The sequence below is a fragment of the Mastomys coucha genome, unplaced genomic scaffold (assembly GCF_008632895.1).
Source record: "Mastomys coucha isolate ucsf_1 unplaced genomic scaffold, UCSF_Mcou_1 pScaffold1, whole genome shotgun sequence".
Classification (NCBI taxonomy): domain Eukaryota; kingdom Metazoa; phylum Chordata; class Mammalia; order Rodentia; family Muridae; genus Mastomys; species Mastomys coucha.
The window spans coordinates 65,477,056-65,496,910 of record NW_022196891.1 but is presented as its reverse complement, the minus strand read 5'-3'; the positions used below and the strand labels follow the sequence as shown (position 1 = coordinate 65,496,910).

Below are 19,855 nucleotides of genomic sequence, written 5' to 3'. Positions count from 1 at the left end.
TGAAACCGTGGTTTGGATTTGATCCAGGATGCATCCCTTCACCCATTCATTTTTTTTTCAGCAGACATACTCCTATGGTTTCTCACGGATCCAGTTTTTATGTTGGGTGGGCGTAATGGCAGAAAAGATAAAAAGAGTCCCGGTGCCTCTTCTCTAAGCAGGCCGCCATTCTGTCTTGGTGGATTTCTGCGTTTGAGGTTATTTTTCATAGGAAGGGAGAGAAGCCAGTCAAGTTTTCCTAGATAAGTGTTTTTAAAAAGAACTCAGAAGTGACTTTGTAACACTGTCCTTGGAATCCAGAATCCCATTCACCCAGCCTTTTCCAGGTTGATCACAACCTGTGTCTCTTCTCATCACCACACTTTGGAAGCTGGCCACCCACCAGAGATCTCCTGGGGGTGTAAATTTTCCTTTATGTGCTTTGTTTAAATCTTCCGTGTGTTTTTTCTTTTTTTTTTCTTTATTCTTTTTTACTACAAATGAATAGTTAGTGCCGAAAATTAGAGAAAACAAAAAATAACCTGGAATAAAATTACCACTTTCTTTCAACACTTCAGTCTTCCAGCACGTTGTCTGTATGTTTTTATGTGGGTGTACAAGAGTTACCTGTCATTTTGTAGCCTACTTATTTTCCCAAAAATATGTTATGCATACTTTTCCATATTATTAAACATTCTTCTCAAACATGACTTTAAATAGTTGCGTAGGAATATGTTATAGGGCAGGTCCATAATTTTTTAGTATTATTTAACACACCAGTAAACTTTCTGGTTTAGAAAATACAACACATGTTTTCTGTTATTTCCTTGGATAAATTTCTAGGAAAAAAAAAGGCGACATCAAAGAATAAGAGGTCTAAGGCCTTTGTAATGATGTATTGTAAACTTGTCTTCTAGAAATTTCTATTATGCTGTAGTTCCTACTAGCAGTTTATAACTACAATTTTCCCCATATCCTCAACACTAGTGCACAACAGCTTTTCAGATTTTTTGTGAACTGTTTTGCTTTAATTTGTACTTTTTTTTTTATTAGTGGTGACATTGGATTTTTTTTTCATGTTTACTGGCCTCTTCTGTGTTCTTGAAATGTTCATTTTTTTTCCCTCTCTAACTTCAAAGGACTTTCATACTCTAAGGATATTTCTTAATTTCTGAACTTAGCTCACACTTCGAGGACAGTTATGTTTCCAAATGAAGGAGCAGGTTCAGGAGGAGACCCTTTGTCTCTTACTGTCTCTTTGGGATCTTGAAAGAGAAAAGCTGGGTTGAACACTTGTCTCCCAGAAGTCTGAGGTAACTTGACATCTTCAGTATTTCTGACCTATTAAAAACAATCAACTCAATATTGTAAGACTGAACCTAAAAATTATCCAAAGGAACCAAAGATAGGTTATTAAATATAGGTTAAGTATCTTCAAAGACGATATGTTTTTGAAGATATACTTTATACCTGTTTGCCTAAGTCAAGTAAGTTAAGTCTCTCCTTGCCTAGATCATAACCCGGGTTGAAGAAATAGAAGCTGCATATGTTTGAAGTCCCTTTTTATTATGACCTTTGCTAAACTTAGGTCAAAGAAGTTCTCCTTTGAAACACTTGCTGCTTTTCTTAGATCGATTTCTAGATCAGCTGCCATATGTATTCTTTGACTATCAGTGAGCAGCACACTTTTCTAGACTCCTGAACTTAGACTGCTTGCCCTCTCTATCCATAGTACAGCATCTTAAAAGGCCAAGGCAGATCCCTCATCCATCAGGACAGCTGGAAATTTTCCACTGCAAAAATTGCTGTAATTAACTAAAGGGGGAGAGGGAAATGTGATTTAAGAAGCTCGACCATCTTATGCTTAGATGTGAACCTCAGGATACAAGTAGGTACCTGCTAGCATCTGTGGACTATACTGAGTAAAGCTCCTAAACCTGAAATTATTGAGTCCGTAGATTATTTTGAGCCCTTGCTCTGATTTCAACAGTAAACAGAATTTTCTTATAACGACAACAATGTCCACTGTAAGTGCATTGGGCACAATAGCGCCTAATGTCCCTCCACACTGTCTGCCTGCTTCTTCCCTCTCTGCTTCCCACTATATCCCGCCCGCCCCCACCCCTCTGTTAGCTGTAATGACCCTGCAAACACTAAATGGCATTTGAGTGCATTAAGCAGCAGACTCTCCAGTGACATAGCAATTACGGCTCTGAAATAGATTTGGTGCGTCACAGAAGATAAGGGTTTTGAAAGTTTCTGTTGTGATTATAGCCTGTAACTCCCACAAATAATAGGCTTCAAAATAAGAGGCTGCCAGCGAAGCCTTTGTGGCTTTGTCTCAGTGATGGCACGTAAATTGCTATTAATGTCCTAAGTGTACTTGAATATGCCAGTCTTTGGGATGTGGAGTTGGCTCAGTGTCTCTCTTTACGCGGCATGTCATTGTTGGTCTGATAATCTGGGGTAATTGCTGTCTCTTGGATGGTCAGAAAAGTGTAAGAGGTTTAGCTTCCTGTGTGACAGTAAATAGCCTTAAGATTTACAGGGCCAGGGCATGTTCACGGACCAGGCTGTGTGTGTTCCCTGTTTAGACACCATCACCACAGCAGTGTGTACATTATATCTGTGTGTACCCCGAGTAAATGACACATGTGGCAGCCAAAGCCAAGCAGAATCAAAGGTTATGAAAATGAAAGGAAGAATTCAGTTCAATATGGGATCAACCAGTTGGATCATTTATCCCACGAGTTTTTAAAAAGTATGTCTTGCTTGACTTATCTAAATTTGGCTAGATCAGTAAACATTGTCTTATATACTAGACCTATTGCTTTCCATTATAGCCGTGTGTGTGTGTGTGTGTGTGTGTGGGGGTGGGTGTGTATGTGTGTGAAGTCTTAGGGTGTCATGTCTAAACCTATTTTAGTGCCACTCGAACATCAGGAAATGTGGAAAGTGTATATTTTTTGACTACTGTATTGATATGGGGGGGGGATTCTTTGAATGTCATGAGTAATTTCTGAACCTGTGCACTTAAACATGAGGAAATGTCAAAAGTGTGTATGGTTTTGTTTTTTTTTTTTTACTACGGTATTGATTTGTGTGTGTGTATGTGCGCACTCTCTCTCTGTCTCTCTCTCTCTGTCTCTGTCTCTCTTGTGTGTGTGTGTGTGTGTGTGTGCATTCTCTCTCTCTCTCTCTCTCTCATGTGTGTATGTGTGTGTGCGTTCTCTCTCTCTCTCTCGTGTGTGTGTGTGTGTGTGTGTGTGTGTGTGTGTGTTGGTTTATTCACCTCTGAGGATAGAGGATGTTTATTCAGACATAAAGAGAATTCTCTTCACCAAGACATCTCTATTTGTCTGAATCAAGCCGAGCATAGTTTTCTTTGCCAGAAGTTCAGGATAATCTTTGAAAAGTTAAATAAGAACTGACTTTTAAGTTTAAACCCTCTGCTTACTATTCAGGACCCCTGTGCAACTATGGGGCATAGAAACATTTTGTACAATAGTGTTACGTGTACTTTTTTTTTTTTTTTTTTTGGTATTTTTTTTCGAGACAGGGTTTCTCTGTATAGCCCTGGCTGTCCTGGAACTCACTCTGTAGACCAGGTTGGCCTCGAACTCAGAAATCCGCCTGCCTCTGCCTCCCAAGTGCTGGGATTAAAGGCATGCGCCACCACCGCCAGGCTACGTGTACTTTTAATAGGAGTGAGAAAGCAATCCATTCTAGACCTGAAACTGTACACTTGCCTCACATTCTGTGCGAGCCACAGAGTACTACAACTGGCTTCAGCCTCTGTCTACCGTGCCTCATGTAGCCATGTTAATTCCAGGTCTTCATGATAGATGAATATAGGGAAAAAGTCACTAGGGAGGCACCAAAGCAGATCGCCCCTGAATACCAACTCTAAATGATGACTGTACATTGTCACCTAGCTTCAGTGCCCCCTTGTTTGAAGCACTCAGAGTCTTCTCCCATAATGGAGACTAAGTCTGGTCAATTTAGTGTCCTCTCCTGAGGAGCTGGAATGACTTCCCATTGATCTCTGCGTCAATGCCAATATGTATTGGTTGCCCAGGGTAAACAGATGACCTGTCCCACATAGCTTTGCAGCCAAGGCAGGGCTCCATCTTGCTAGGGTCAGCCTACTAGTGAAGCTTTCAAAGCACCAGTTCTTCATTCGTTCAACACAGATGCTTTGCTGAGGGGCTCCTGCATTAGATGGGTCCCTTGCCTTCCCGTGGCTTCTTGTTGCAGGATTTACCACCTCACTAAGGAAAAATGTCAAAGCCAGCCCTCCATGGGCTCTTCAAGGCCGGTGAACTAGTTTTCTGTATCCTCAGCCCTCTATGGTCTTTCTAACCCCTGCCCCCTGGCCACCTTTGGATTCCATGGAGCCTTTGGCTAGAGTTCTCTTTCTGTCTGGGAGCGTCTCCACTCTTTTAATTCTCTGTGCTCTGTTCACCCTCAGACTACTGTCCAGAAGTGTCCATGACATCCTTGTATACTAATCTGACCTGGCACACTTAGGATAATCTAGACTGTCTGTCTGTCTGTCTGTCTGTCTGTCTGTCTCTCTCTCTCTCTCTCTCTCTCTCTCTCTCTCTCTCTCTCTCCCTCTCTCTGTGTGTGTGTGTGTGTGTGTGTGTGTCATATATATATGTATATGTATATATACATATATTTTGTACAAATGTTTCTGACATTTGTTAATCATCATATATATTTGATTTCCCACAAAACTATATAATCCTTGATACTAGAAACTAGATTTTTTTTTCTCCTTCATTTTTATATCTACTACTGTATCTCTAGTAAGTGGCACAAGATAGAACTAAAAAAGACAGTGTTCCCATGGAGATCTGAAAAGCTGAGCATGGTCAGAGTGGAAGGTCAGAAGGACAGTGGAGTCAAATCTAGAGAAATGCATGATGGTGCATCTCAAAAAAGCTTACCAGGAGATAACTATCACGTCTGGTCTTGAAAGATGGTGCAGGTTCCCTAAGACCAGGAGACCTGGGCAGGCAAAGCCAAAAGAAGTTCCCATTGGGCTTCTCTTTAGGGTAATAAGACATTTCACTTTGGCTACAGAGGATCTGCTACTTTATTGCAACATCTTAAGCTGCCAAAGTCATTATAGCAAGAATATGAGTTCCCAGTATTGTTGACTGCACTTGTCTGTCTTTCTGAAAGCCCTGCCCAGCAAGATCATAGGATTCCTGAGTTTCTGGTCATGTGCCAATGATGAGACATTCCCAGTCTCACCTAGGGCTGCGTAGCAATCAGAGACGAAGCCTCAGCTGCCAAAAGGATTGTTGAAAGCAGGAATCCTAGAGCCGGTGTTCTGAGAAGATCCAGGCCGATGACTGATTTCAGAGATCTGTGAGGGAAGGTAGCTAGCTCTAGGTGAGCTCAGGTCTCAGAGTGGGGGTGTCCTCGTCTTTAAGGAGCCGTGGGACACTAAGCAGATCTGAGGCAGGGAGGAAGAGAAACTCCACAAGGAGTATCTGTATGAGGGTTCTCAGATGCAAGGTCAGGATCAGGGAGCTAACACAACTGATGCTGAGAGATGGATGTCTGCAAGAAATCCCCAAAGAGCCTACCTAACTTAGCCAATAAAAAAATAGTACCAAACAACAGCAATAACAAAACAGGATTTTGTTTTTTGTTTTTTGTTTTTCAAAAAATCTGTATTTGGTGATTTGTTTTGTTTTTGTTTTTGTTTTTCAAAAAATTCATACCTGGTGTGTATAAGGGCATTCTATATTAGACATGCCACCTTCATTCCCATATCTTAAGATGGAAATGGATGGGGGTCTCATCCCTGGGAAGAGAAAAGATAGGGAAGTATGCCCCTGTGGGGGACCATTAGGAGCTGTGTCTGCACATTTTAGAGTTTTCCCAATACTCAAAGTGGTGACCTAGAAACTGTCTGGATTCCAGGTAAGAAATGTACCTTCTCCTTGACTCTTTCCGGACACTGCTGCTTCTTGAGGCGGTATGTGAGGCCCTGTACAATGTCCTTCTCCACTGTTCTCCCTGGATACAAAGTACCATCATGTAAATGTTAATCATAGTAACCTGTTTGGAATCAGCTGTCTCCCTGGTGGCTGTGTAGTAAGTAAGGGAAAGGTTACAGCCTGCATTCAGAGTTTGCCCAGACGCTAGACTCACTTCGCCTTGGTATTTTGAATAAATTTTAAATGTACTTCGCTGCTTCCATATACTCAGACTTCACTGTAGAGCTCAGAAACCTGATCTTCCTGTATCTTCCCTTGGTGGGGAATGGATGCTGTGGAAACCCCACCCCCTCATACACACACACACACACACACACACACACACACATCTATTTCATGTTCCCTTCAAGATACATCTATCAAAATTTGTGATGTGTCAGACATTGTGGTAGGCTCTTTGGAGTCAGAGACATTACACAACCTTGCTGCTGGGCTTTGGGTCTTGCGAAAGAACACATGCGATGGGGTGGGATAGGTGGGGTGACCAGGTGTGTACATATCCTTGAGGAGCCTGGTGCAGAAATGGACATCCGCAAGGAACCAGTTGCAAGGGTAATTAAACTCAGTCTTGCAAAGAGCTTCTACATAAGTGGATATCACTGAATGCTTGAGAGCACTGTATTCAAGGAGAAAGAAGTGGAGCTGCTGTGTTATGGGAATCCCTAAGTAGCCTGAGACTGTTGAAGTAGTAAACAAGAGTGTTGGCTTGGGGATAAACACAATCAAAGATGCTATAGAGTCGATGAGGACAGTGACCCTCATCTTAAAGCCAATGGAAAGTCTCGAAAGGTTTACCCTGGGCAGTGATATGATCAAAATTACATTTTCGAGAGATCCCTTTGGGGCAGCTAGAGATAAGCTTGGAGGAATGCCAGGCTAAGCCCAGAGCTGTTTCCCATTGTAAATTTTCCTGGGAAATTTTAAACTAGAGGATGACCCCTGGGGGACTTTCCAATCATATTTGTACCACATTTTGACATTCCAAAGCCTCTCTGGGCAAGCACTCGAAAGGTTATCTTGGGAAAGCACATTAGGAAAACATAGTTCTTCTAGCTTGATAGAAAAACAAGAAATAAGGTCATGTGTAGTGGCACATACCTATAATACCAACACTTGAGAACCAGAGACTGGAGGATCACAATTTTAAAGCCAGCCTGGGTTACATGGTGAGACTCTGGCCATATTTGAGAGGAGGAGGCCCGGGGAGAAGGAGGAAGAAAAAGCAGTAGAAGAGGCAAAGAGAAAGGGATGGAGGGAACAAGAGAGAATAGGATCGTGGATCTAAGGTGTAACTTCCATGTTAACTGATGTGTCTGGGACACAGAGGAGGCATGTGTGTGTGTGTGTATGTGTGTGTGTGTGTGTATGTTTAACCCACTTGTGCCCAAAGGAGAAGACAGGATATATCCATGTTCTTTGTTTTGCTTCCTCGTTGACCCACCAGCCCAGCTGATTGAGGGCCTGAAGCACGTACACCTCGTCTTCCATGCTAAAGGCATCTCTGATAATGGCATCTGGCTCGTATGCAGATCTAGCTCAACTTGGTGCTGACATCAGCCAGTTTGTGGCACCTCAGCGTATTTCTGGGTTGCAAATGAGAGTTTCTTAGTGCCAGGCTTGCTCGGGCTGTCAAATCAGGTGATGAATTCTCTGTATCAACAGCGCGCTGCTAAGGTAAGCACAGAGGAAGAGCAAGTAGGAAAGGAGATGGGACAAGGACTGCTCACAGCCCACCCACCAGCCTAAAGACCCCGCAAAAGCCAGGAAGAGACAGCTGGCTGCTGGCCCCTGTCCTGGTTCCAGAAAAGTGGCAGAAAAGAAATAGAGGCTCATGGATTTCCCAGGCTGCCATTGCCCCAAGCTTGGTCTAGGAGCTCATTCATCCCTCTCTCTCTTCAGACAGCCATGTTTGGTCTTTAGGTATACTTCTAGCAAAATCTGTTCTGGAATGGCCCACAAAATAAAGAGTCACTTTTGTTTCAAGCATTTCCATCCCTGTCCCCTAATATCTTTGATTTGTGTTTTGAAGATTTCTATTTCTTTTCCTTACCTTGGGAACCTGAAGCGTTTAGTTCCAAATTTTATCCTGTTGCCTTTCCCCTCTATAACGTTCAACCTGTCCGATTGCTTCTAGTTTCCCCTGGGGAAGCTAAAGGTCAAGATAGGGTCTTGCTTCTCCACCCTCTCTGCAAATGACTCTTCTAAGAGGAATGTTTTCAGAAACGAAACAGATGAAGTCCTCGAGGGTGGTTCCTGAGGTGAGCACTGTGAAGTGTTGTCCATTATGAAGGACGGTGTGAATCAGACAGGAAAGTCGGGGTGCAGAAAAAAAACATATTCTTAGCTTCCGCCTCCCTCCCACAGCGGCTAATGAAAGCATCCTTCCCTCTCACTGTGCCCAGATAATAAATACACAAAGGCAGAGCTTTCTGCTTAATATTCACCCGCAGTCAGGGAAGAGGGAAAGAATTGCTCCCGAGGGTTAACATGGCAGTAAGCGAGGTCAGCTGTTTCCCAAGATGGTACGGCCTCTGAAGGTCTTACGTTAAAGCTGGAACATTCCCTCGGAAGTAGCTTGAGTGATTTACGGGAAAGACAGCGCAGTTGGGTTCAGTTTGCTTGCAGTTTCTGAGCTACCCATTTCCAGCCGCCACGGCAGCGGGCAGTCCTCCACTGTACAAAGCACTCCTAGGGAAGGAAATTCTCCCAGGTCTCTTGGTACCACGTGAACGCATCTTAGAAAGTGCTTCTCCCTGTCTGACTTGAACCTCCTATGCTACTGTTTCTTGAATTTGGCAAGAAGCAGGGGATCCTAGTGGGTATATCCTTGGGTAAGGTGATCAACTACACAATTTGATTCAGGCTACAAAGCTTTCCTGGAATATGGGCATGGGGCTAATGTGGAAGAATCTTGCCCTGGGATGGTGATTGCCAAATCTAAGGGGTGTGTGTATGTGCGTGTACCTATTCTCTGGGCTTCTGGATGGAAGAAGACGTGGAGTGCAAGGTTGTTGGTTTGGTTTGGTTCATTATAAAGCTAGAAGATTTATTGTATATATTTACAAATTTCATACATTCTCTTTCACTGGTCCAATTAGCATATGCAAAATGTTCATTTTGATGTTTGATTGAACTAAGCTTATCTACTATCTGTGAGTTCCCTGTACCCCTGACATCTTGTACTGGTTTGAGAAAGTTGGATTTTTAAGAAAAGAAGTTAAATTCTAGTTCTTTGATAAATTTCAATTCAGACATAATCCAGAGAAGTCTTGAAGTATTTCTGTGCCTTATGGAATGCCAGATCTTCCTGTGAAGATACACACAGCTAACGTTCTCTCCTGAACGCTCTGTCAGGGGCCCCACTATGACTGTTTGGATGGAATTATAGCATGGTTAAGTGAGGTGGCGGTGGTCATCTCAAACTCCCCTGTGCCATGTGCCATGAGAGAGATGCTAGCTTTCCTGGGATTTCCTTCTCTACCTGACTTGTACCAGATTGGTCTTAAGGTAGCTTTTCCTCCCTAGCACTTCCCTCTATCTTGTGGAGTTGTACTTAAATATCTGTTATCACTTTCTCCTAAGATCTCATACTGCACAGTCAGCACACACACAAATGCCTGCCTACTCCCCTCTAGCCCTATGTACACCACAACATATTTACCTGCCTGCCTATCTATCTATCTATCTATCTATCTATCTATCTATCTATCTATCTATCTATCAATCATCTATCTATCAAAATATCAAGGAAACATGCACATATGAAATTACTAAGATAGACAGATATCAAAGTGCTAACAGTAATTATCTCAGAGTAGTAGATTATGGGTGTTAAATACTTTGCTTTTTAAGCTTGTCTATTTTTAAAATATTATTGATAAGCTTACCCTCTTATTCCAAGGAAAAAGATGAATACCATTAATAGATTTTCTTGTAGAAAAGGCAATAAATACACTCACTGTGCCTAGCAAGCCTCAAATGACACCAAAATATATATGCCCTTAGTTGGGTGGGAAAGCAGAAACACCGTCTCCCTGTGACAACCTGTGCTAGGATTTTGAATTAATTCTATTTCTCATTTGGATTATTGCTGCTGAGTCTTTGCCCCTGGAATATTGAAGGCTCTCCCACTCTGGTATTCTCATTGTGCCTTCACTGTTCTCAATGAAATGTCCTAAATATATACAAGTGGAAGACATCTTCCAGCAGAGAAGGCAATGAAAAGAACCATCTGATAGATAGATTAAGGGACTGAAGGCCAGGGCTCAGAGCAGTTGTTCATGGACCGAAAGTTGGGGAGGCATGTTCTTCTTGGTACTGCAGGGGATAAGCCACTTGGCATTTTCCTTCTTAGGGATGTGATACAACCTACTCTATGCTAAAATGACTGCCGGAAACTGTTTTGAATGAAAAATATGGCTTTGCTGGGAAAGTTGAATCATCATTCCGTGAGCCAATGGCAAAGGAAGCCAAGTCAAGGAAAGGGAGTAGAGGAGGAGCTGGCTTCAAAAGTCAGGAGGCCTGTGTTCCATCTTGGCCATGGACCTGGAAGGTCATCTCTTGTGTCTCAGCCACTTTGTGAATGAGATGTAACCTGTTCCCATAGAATATGCAGACATTCTCTCTTCTCTTTACTATGGGTTTTCCAATAGTAGGGTGGTGGTCCCTTCTAGATGTGAATTATAATGAATAACAACGTGAATGATAATGTCCAGAATTTTTAAAGATTAAAACAAGAGAACAGAGGATAGAAACTTTTTTTTTTTTTTAAACCAGGACTCCCTAAGACATGGTCTGTCTGACCTTGCCATTTCCAGAGTTGAGATAAATTACTTCCAAGAACACAGTGATTGGGACAGGAGACATATTTTCGTGCAATGACCTGAGTGATCTCAAACATATCAATCATGAATTTACTGTCACAGAAAGACCACTCCTGAACGCTCTCAGTTCTGAGGAGTTTAGTGTAAAGTCTGCCCACTCCACAAGCCCTTCAGAACAGCTCCTTTGTCCTGCCTGGTACGCGTGGCCTCCAGAGGCTCTGTCAGGCTCTCAGGCTCCCATCTTACTTCCACTCTGATGCATCCCACAGTGGTAGCCAGGATGTTTCATTTGAATCCCCTTCTCAATGTTCACATCAAAGTTCATCTTCTCTACAGTATACATTAGTTCCTGATGCACCCATAAGACATAATGTTGTCCTTGTGGAATGGAAGCCCTCACCTTCTATTTTGTCTTTTTGCAGTTGTAAAAAAATTATACAATATATTCTGATCATGCTTTCCTCTCTCCCAACTCCTCCCAGATATTCCCCAACAAACAAACAAGACTCTGTCTCTCTGTCTCTCTGTCTGCCCTCCCTCTTGCCCTCCCCATCACACACACACACACACACACACACACACACACAATTAGAAGCCAAAATATAAGCAAAAGATTACCTCTCAACAAACAAGTAACTCTCTCTTTCTCTCTCCCCCTCTCTCTCCCTCTCTTCCTCTCTCTTTCTCTCTCCCCCTCTCCCTCTTTCTGTCTCTTTCTGTCTCTCCCTCTTTCTCTCTCTCTCTCTCTTTCTCTCTCTCTCTCTCTCTCTCTCTCTCTCTCACACACACACACACACACAATTAGAAGCCAAAATACAAGCAAAAGACATTTGCAGCCCCTTAGGATGAACGACAATATGAACTAACTAGTACCCTCAGAGCTCCCAGGGTCTCAACCACCAACCAAGGACTGCACATGGAGGGGTCTGATTATTCTGGCAGCATGTGTATAATAGAGGATTGCAAATTCAATCATCAATAGGAGGAGAGGACCTCGGCCCTGTGAAGGTTCTGTGCCCCAGTGTAGGGGAATGCCAGGGACAATAAGTGGGAGAGGGTGTGGTGGCAGGCATGGGGAGGCAACAGGGGTTTGTTCTTGTTGTTTTTGTTTGTTTCTTTGTTTTTTGGAGGAGAAACTGGGAAAGGAGAAATTTACATGTAAATAAAGAAAATATCTAATAAAAAAATTTGAAGCAAAAAAAAAATTTAAGAAAGGACTTGAGTACAAACAAACAAAAAAAAGTGATGTGTGTGTATGTGTGTGTGTGTGTGTGTGTGTGTGTGTGTGTTTGTGTGTAAAAGTGTTGGCCATCTACTGCTAAGAATGCTGTCTACCCTTAAGTGGGTCAATATACCCAGTAAGCCTCCACTAAAGAAGACTAATTTTTTTCCTTTGCAAGTAGGTACCAATTGCAGATAGTTTCTTTGTTAGAGATGAGGAGCCATGTCCTTTTTCCCCTTCTCAGTGCTGGGGCACTCTCTGGCTTGAACCTCTACAACCCTGTGGGGACTGCGTGGTCTCTGTTCATTCATATTTAAAGGAGTCCTGCTCTTTCTGGAGGACTCTGCTTTGATGCCACCACATCTGGTTTTTTTACAATCTTTCCATCTTGTCTTTCACATAGGGCTCAGAGCCTTGAGGGAGGCGTTTGATGATGTCACCCCACACGGAGCTGAGCATTCCAAAATCTCTCACTGTCCAAGTTGTGACTCTGTGTGATAGTTCCCATCTTCTGCAAGAAAAGATTCTCTGATGGTGAATGAGCAAGACCCTGATCTATGAGTATAGAAGAATGTCATTAGGAATCGTTCCCTTCGTTAGCGAAACAATAGTATTTGCTTCTCCCCTAGGCCCATGGCTTATCCAGTCTCAGATTCTTGGCCATCCTAACAGTGTCAGGTGTGCCTTTAATCAGAGTAATTGGTTTCTTTCACATTTGCTCCACTATTGTACCAGCATATCTTGTAGGCAGGTCACTAATATAGATCATTGGTTTTGTAACTGTATGGATAATGTTCTTCCTCCTCTGATAACATGCATAGTACCTTCCAGTACTGTGAACACAGGCAGTGGGGGATAAAGCCCCTAGTTACTCACCAGCTCAATTTCTCTGCATTCAGTGAAGTATGTAAGGGTTGTTTTTATCTACAGGGCCTTACCACCAGTTTGTGGAGAGCAACCAATATTCTTGACAACAGCCTGAGATGTTTGGGGGTCTTTATGGGGTCCCTTTGGCCAATGACTCAAGTAGATGTAATCCAACTACATGAGGTTTTCCTTGGTGGCATAGATGTCTAGCTGGGGCATTGTCTCTGCCATTATTTGGTGACTCCATTTATATTTTTCACATATGTATACATTTTAGAAAGCTTCTTTAATTTCAGGGTCCCATATGGTCTCTCAAGTGGCCCTTAATGTTAGTTGTCCCTTCCCATAGTCCCTCCCTTTCCCCTCTCTTCCATCCCTCTCCCATTTAGTTCTCCCTCTCCAGTCCTCCCTCTTCTCTCTTCATAACAACATATTCTGCTAAGTATGTTAGTTTCCTATTTTCCAACAAGACACAGTATTGCCCTCATGGAAACTCTGACCTTCTTAACAACAGGCTCAACAGCTGATCAGGATCTGTCTTGAATTATAAGCCATTCATGGTCTTGCCTTAGCCCCTTCCTTGAATAGATCAACTATACTCACTCATCGCTACGTACCAATGAGATTCTAGACCCTGGCGTAGACCAGGACCTGGTATCCCATAAACACTCAGGACACACAGAGCTAGACTGAACTTCAGAAAACAATTAAGCCAGTCTTCTTCTTCCCACGGGAGGCCAAAGCCAGCCATGTTTAGGTACTTTACCCATATCAGTGTCTAACTTGTTGCCAAGATTAAAACCAAACTAAGTTTCTCATGTCTCCTGACTAGAAGGCAGCCATCACTTCATAGATGACTGGGCTGAATTGCAGAATCTGCAAACATATCACATAAGTGGGAGGTATCAGCTTTGGATCCAAAGGCTCACTGGGAGGAGGAACTCATCTGAGTGTGGGGGGGAATATTACCATCTACGACCCTATGAGCCCATTTTCTGGGTGTCCCCTTGTGCCAGGTGCCAGTCCTGTCCACAAGTTGCCTCATTGTCATTGTCTGCTCAAAAAGGCCACCTGATCACAGAGGACTGACTTCTCTCCCTTTTTCCCTTCTAGGCTAATGGAGGTTGGCAGGATGCTACTACCCCTTCATCAGTGACCTCCCCTACAGAAGGCCCTGGCAGTGTTCACTCTGATACCTCCAACTGATCTCCCAGCAATCGCATCCCGGCTGACCCTGTGCCGCAGTTGGGACAGGGGCAGGAGGGAGGGTTTCTCTCCCAACGCTGAAGCGGTCAGACTGGAGGTCGAAGCAATCAGCAAACACACTAAGAGTCTCCTTCTCTTCTTTGGGATGCTATTTCAGCCAATCTGGACACTTCTTTATACTCTCTTCCCTTTTTTTCTGGGTAGAAGCCACCCTTCCCTGCCTCCAGCTGTCAGACTGGTTTCTGTCATCTTCCCTGGCCCCTTGCTCTTTGTTATAGACTCCCGGTTCCTGCCCTTTATTATTTCACTGAAGGATTTTTTTTCCCCACAATTAGAGGAATTTAAAAAGGAAAAACAAATGACAAAGAAAACAATAAAAGCATTTGTATGTTTTCATGCTGGTGGTTTGAGGAGCCAAATTTACCTCACTAGGAGCCCTCATCCCTATGTTGACAGGCAATCCTTCTGTCTCCTTTGTTACTCTCACTACCTCTTAGCAGGAATACACCACACTGCCCTACTCATTCCAAGCCACTCTGTCTCCATTTCCCCCTTCTTTCTGGGAACAATCCTGATTTCTTCCTCTTCTTTCTGGCCCCAGGTGTTTGTTGGGGACTGACATAACTGGGCTTCTAAAGGTGCCACATGTCCCAATGTAGTAACTCCATCAAGTTGAGCCCTAGGCAAGAAGTCTGACAGGTGAGGGCACATAGAACAGCAAAGGCAGGACTCCTATCAGCTTTCTCATCCTTCTAGAAACAGCTCTTGGTCTTAGAGGCACAGTCTATGCTGAGCTTCTGACCGTCCAATGTTCAGAACCTCAGGCAAGCCAGGTGTAAGAGAGGCATCCTTTCTGATGAGGGTATCTATAAAGAGTGAAGGATCTCATTCTGAAAGGCTGCACTGTCCCTTCATAGACATGCACACATATACATAACACACAGGTGGACACATACACAAGCTCACAGCTTTGCTTTGCAGGATGCTACTAACTTTTCATCAGCGACCTCCCCTGCAGAAGGCTCTGGCAGCATTTACTCTGAAGTCTCCCAGATATCAAAATATCGTAGATATCCCAGCAATCATATCCCATACAAATATGTACATTAGCAATCATAGGGCTCTATCTGGTGAGCCTGAGAGAGAAGCAGGATGTGGCTGGGCTCCTAGGACCCATTAGCATGTACTTACCACAGTAGGATATTCAGGACTTTATGAACATGGGTCAGGATTCAAGTGTAAACCATCTTCATTCCTACGACCTCTGGAGCTCTCAGGGAGCCATGCACAGGACTTCCCATGTCTATGATAGATTTGGATGCTTTGTTTGTATTCTTATAATATTGTCTTTTCAAAAATATTAGAGTAAGCCATGGTCTTCGTTCTGGATTTTTCCTCCAGAAAGGAGAATCATTTAAGTATATGGCTAACTTTTACTAATTAATTTGAAGGCATAAGAATCATAGAGTAAGGATGATGGATTTTTTTGTTGTTGTTTTAGAGATAATCACAGTAATCTATCTATACACCAAGGGATTGACAAAGAATCATAGTTGCTAGAAAGGCAGTCTTGCTTATGACCTGAGCTTAAATTCTCCAGTTGGTTCTGCCAGCCATAAAGATGGTGGCTTTGACAGTAGATTAAGTGGCACGTGGTCAGCAATCTTTGGGGCCTCATGTACTTCCTCTGTAAAATGGGAATGGTATGCTTGCCTCACCAAAGGGCTTGTAAGAGGCCCAAGAAACCGGTTTTGTTTATATTTAATCTCTAGGTTTGCTGGTCAGGGAAAGCAGTGTCCCTATAATGAACATTTCATGCTAGGTCAGAACAATATATGATTTTCTTGTTCTAATTTTGTTTGTTATCAGTACCTTGATGCCATCGCATAGTGACAGAGTGTTTCAGAGGCTTCTTTAATTTGGTTTTGGTCTGTTTGTCATCTTAGGATAGAGAACAGATTCAAAACTAGAGGAGTAGAACCTGGTTTTATTAGTTTCAACTTGAATCCAATTATGAGGCCTTTGCAAGTCCTTCTCTCTATTACAACTCTTCTGCTTCGGAGATTCCCAGGAAGGAGGGCTGAGAGACAAGTCCACAGCACCATACACATCCCACATGCAGTGATAAATAGGAAACATGCTTCATGTGTGTTTGGAGGAGTCAGCATATATACCTGGAAATCTTAGGAGACTGAGGGGTGTGTGTGTGTGTGTGTGTGTGTGTGTGTGTGTGTGTGTGTGTGTGTTAGTGATGAGAACCGGTGATCTTTGTCTTCGTAGCAGGAATATATTGAAACCACTCACAGAAGCATGGTTGGATCACATCATTTAACATGGGGCAAATTATAAGAATTGCTGAAGGGTTCGCTTGGAAACCAGAGTGACCCCAGCTCTGGATGAAACCCACGAAGGGACATGAGTGGATCAGGCCACAGTGGTGCCACCCTCACAGAATGCTTCTCTCTAGGAAGTAGCTGCGCTGAGAGTCCCACGTCCAACCCAGCACTTCATTAGGCCTCCTTTAGGTCCAACACTTAGCCGGTAGTCTGTCCTCCGTGCCCACTGGCAGCCTCCGGATAGAAGTGGAAAGAGTGTGTCTCTAGAAACTCTAGGATTTCAAGTCAGGTCAAAGCTATAGATGCCCAAAAAACTGTGCCCCGGGAGTTCTTCATAGTCTTTTAGTACAAGTGGGGATGCTCTGTTTTCCACAATAGCAACTCTCTCCAAGAAATGGTAGCAGACCTTGGGGTTGCCACCGTGTAACTTGTTTATCATCACTTCTTCCTGCTAGAGTAGAATGGACTTCTGGGTAGCTGTTAAGCCCACAGGCACCTTCTCTCCACTTCCTTCCCCGTGGTAGTAGTACTTATTATTATTATTGTTATTATTATTATTATTATTTTGATTGCTTTTGCTCACACCTATCTTCACTTCCTTCTTCCTCCTCTTTAGTTTTTCTGCCCAGAAAAACCTGACTTCGATACCAAAAAAAGATAAAACTACAGAAACTCAAATTTAAAAAAAAAAAAAGAAAAAAAAAAACTCTTAGGGGGGAAAAAAAAGCAAAAAAAAAAAATACTCAATAATTCTTTCAGCTTTATTAACATTTTCCATTGTTTCTTGCGAATTGTGTCTCGTTCTTTGTAGTATTGATGATGAACATTTGATAATGAATGTTCTTGTATATTCAGATAAAGAAAAAAACCAAAAAAGCGGTCTGAATTTAATAGTGTTTATAATAAAAAAAATTTTAAAAATGACCCTCATAGCACGCAAAACAGGAAGTGGAAGTGTCCCTTCCCTCTGTGACAATACACATCATTCCTGCATACTTTTTTTTTTTTTTTTTTTTTGGACACCAAACTACCTATGTTCCTCATTTCTCCCGTTTTTCCTTTTTATTTTCTTGCATTTGTGAATTAGTTCAAGAATGCTAGAAAAGTGTCAAGGTGTGTACATCCATTTCTTCTTTCACAATGTTTAAAAGTGACCGTAATTCATTTTGTAAACTTAAAAAAAAAAAGGAAAAAAAAGAGAAAAAAGAAAAAAAAAAGGTTGGAATAGTGAACATAATAGGTTCAACCTAACATATTATGTTTATTAATTTTGAGACCCAGAAATGAATTCTTTTCTTTATTCCTGCTCTTAAAAATACAAAAAAAAAGAGAAAGTCTTGTTTTGCGTTCTTTTTTGGTTTTTGGTTTATTTGAGGGGGGCGTGCTCCTTTTTCCGCTGTTGGGTTTGTGGGTCTTGCTGGGTTTGTTCCTTACATATGTACACAGGGTGATGTGAAAACAGGTACCTGGGAGGGAAGGCTGCTTCCATGCTCTACCTTGCTTCAGTCCATGTCCAAACCAATGATAAAGCCCATGGCCACATGTCCCTGCGTTCTTGCATGCCCAGGGTGTACGGCACTCCAGTAGTCCCTGAGATAGCAAGGCAGGGACTTCCTTCCTTAAATACTTATGGGGTCTGTCCAGGGGATTTCTTACATTAAAAACAAAGGCTTTGGTTGATTCTGATTGTCCGAACCAAGGGCTTTCTTTCTCCCAGATTAACACCAACAGTCCACAAGAATGCTTCCAACAAGACAGGATCTTTCTCCGGGCAGAACTCTTGGAACAGAACAGGTGGTACTGCCACAGAAACCACCCGTTACCCAGTAGAATAAATCCACGAAGCAGGCTGTGGGCCCATCTTTTTTGGAATCCAGAGTCCCGTATTCTGGGTGCAGTGTGGGTGAAGTGAGGAGCCACTGTCAAGGCTAAGAATGCTAAGAACCTATCTTTCCATTGGTGCATTGGTTGCTAACCTCCTCCAGTGAGGTTTACTCTTTAAATTGCCACATGGGCTTCATCAGAAAGTCCGTATTAGTCATAAGGGAAAAAGAAAGCCATGCGGTTGGACAGACAGTCAGTTTCGGACACTGGTCACTCAAACACTCGGGTGTTCAGAAAGCAGACAGAATTCCAACCAGCTACACGAAGAAGATAAGCTTGAGTAGTGGAACTCTGCTGTAGGAAGCAGTCCACCTAGAGACAGCTTAGGTCTTGTTTCTATGTCCTAAGGGATGAAAGGCACCCTTTTCACGTCACCTTTGTGGTTTCCAGCCTAGCTCAAAGCTTTCTGGAAACGTTTATTTTATTTTTTGTAAACTACTTCTTTCCCTTTCGTCAAAATAAATAAAACATTGAATGTTTTCCCCTCTTTCTCTCTATCTCTTCTTCCCTTTGGGGGTTTCATTTTGAAGTGTGTTCCTTTGGTTGTTGGTTTTATCTCCCCCCTCACTTTTTTTTCCTTATTATTGAGAGTATAAACCTGCAAAGCTCGGCTCTACTTTGGTTTTTGAAAGTTTAAGCTTTCCTGCTTCTGTACGAGCACAGGCCTCTGTCCCCTTCGATTCCAGCTGAACTTTTGTGTTCTAATGATACTAACACGATGTAGGTTTTACAGTCTCCTAATTTGTACTGGTAATGCAGATTCCAAATAAATAGTTTCTTTTGTTGCAAAAATATATATATACACACTTGTATTTTGTGCAGACTTCTTATGTGCTGGCAACTTCTCTTCCCTAAATGGGCCAGGATTACTGTCACTTGTGCTTTAAATTATTACCCTAGTCAGGCAAAGTCTAGGCTACCAGCTTCACAGAGGGAGGGAGGGAGAGAGGAAGAGAAGGATAGAGGGAGGGAGGGAGGGATGGAGAGAGGGAGAAAGAAGCTCATTTGCTCCTAGCTGTCTCCCCAGTGGGTTATCTTTTCCTTAACTAGAATGGTCTGGTCATAAGGGAAATTGTCATTCTCAAGAGATGTTTCAAGGGAAAGCCTCCAGGTTATGAATAATACTTGTGGACTCTCCAAAATATTCTAGACGTCACTCCAGCAATCTGCTCAGCTGCAATCGGTTATGTCTACTGCCCCATTGAAGCATTCAGCCTGATGGTTTATCTGTATTCATTGGGCCTCTGGCCTAGGTTACCATCTGTTAGTCAGTATTTCCAGTGTTTTAAGTACATGTCCCTGCCTTCAACACCATGTTTCTCTCTTTGGAATGGTATGGATTTACTTGCTTATCTTCCCCTGACAGATTATCCCACCAAAAGCACAGTTCTAAGCAAGCATTTCCTTTCCCATTGTTATGTTTTACATCTCCGAGGAAGGCAGTTGAAAGTTGAGGTAGCACCATATGCCCACCCCATCCCAATCAACAAAACTAGACCAACAGAGAAGCAGTTGGAA

The 19,855-nt window shown here is 42.7% G+C and overlaps 1 protein-coding gene across 3 annotated transcripts in view; it reads left to right on the top strand.

Moving 5' to 3' along the window:
- Positions 1-19,855, top strand: part of Pbx1 (PBX homeobox 1) — a 314,214-nt gene that overhangs the window by 261,364 nt on the left and 32,995 nt on the right. For 2 of the 3 annotated variants that reach the window (XM_031388596.1, XM_031388613.1), the window contains one exon: positions 14,025-19,131. The exons of the other annotated variant lie outside the window; for it this stretch is intronic. In XM_031388596.1, coding sequence (XP_031244456.1) covers positions 14,025-14,117 — 93 coding nt within the window. In that variant the 3' untranslated portion in view covers positions 14,118-19,131. Of the gene's footprint in view, positions 1-14,024; positions 19,132-19,855 lie in introns of those variants that run through there. 3 annotated transcript variants of the gene reach the window in all.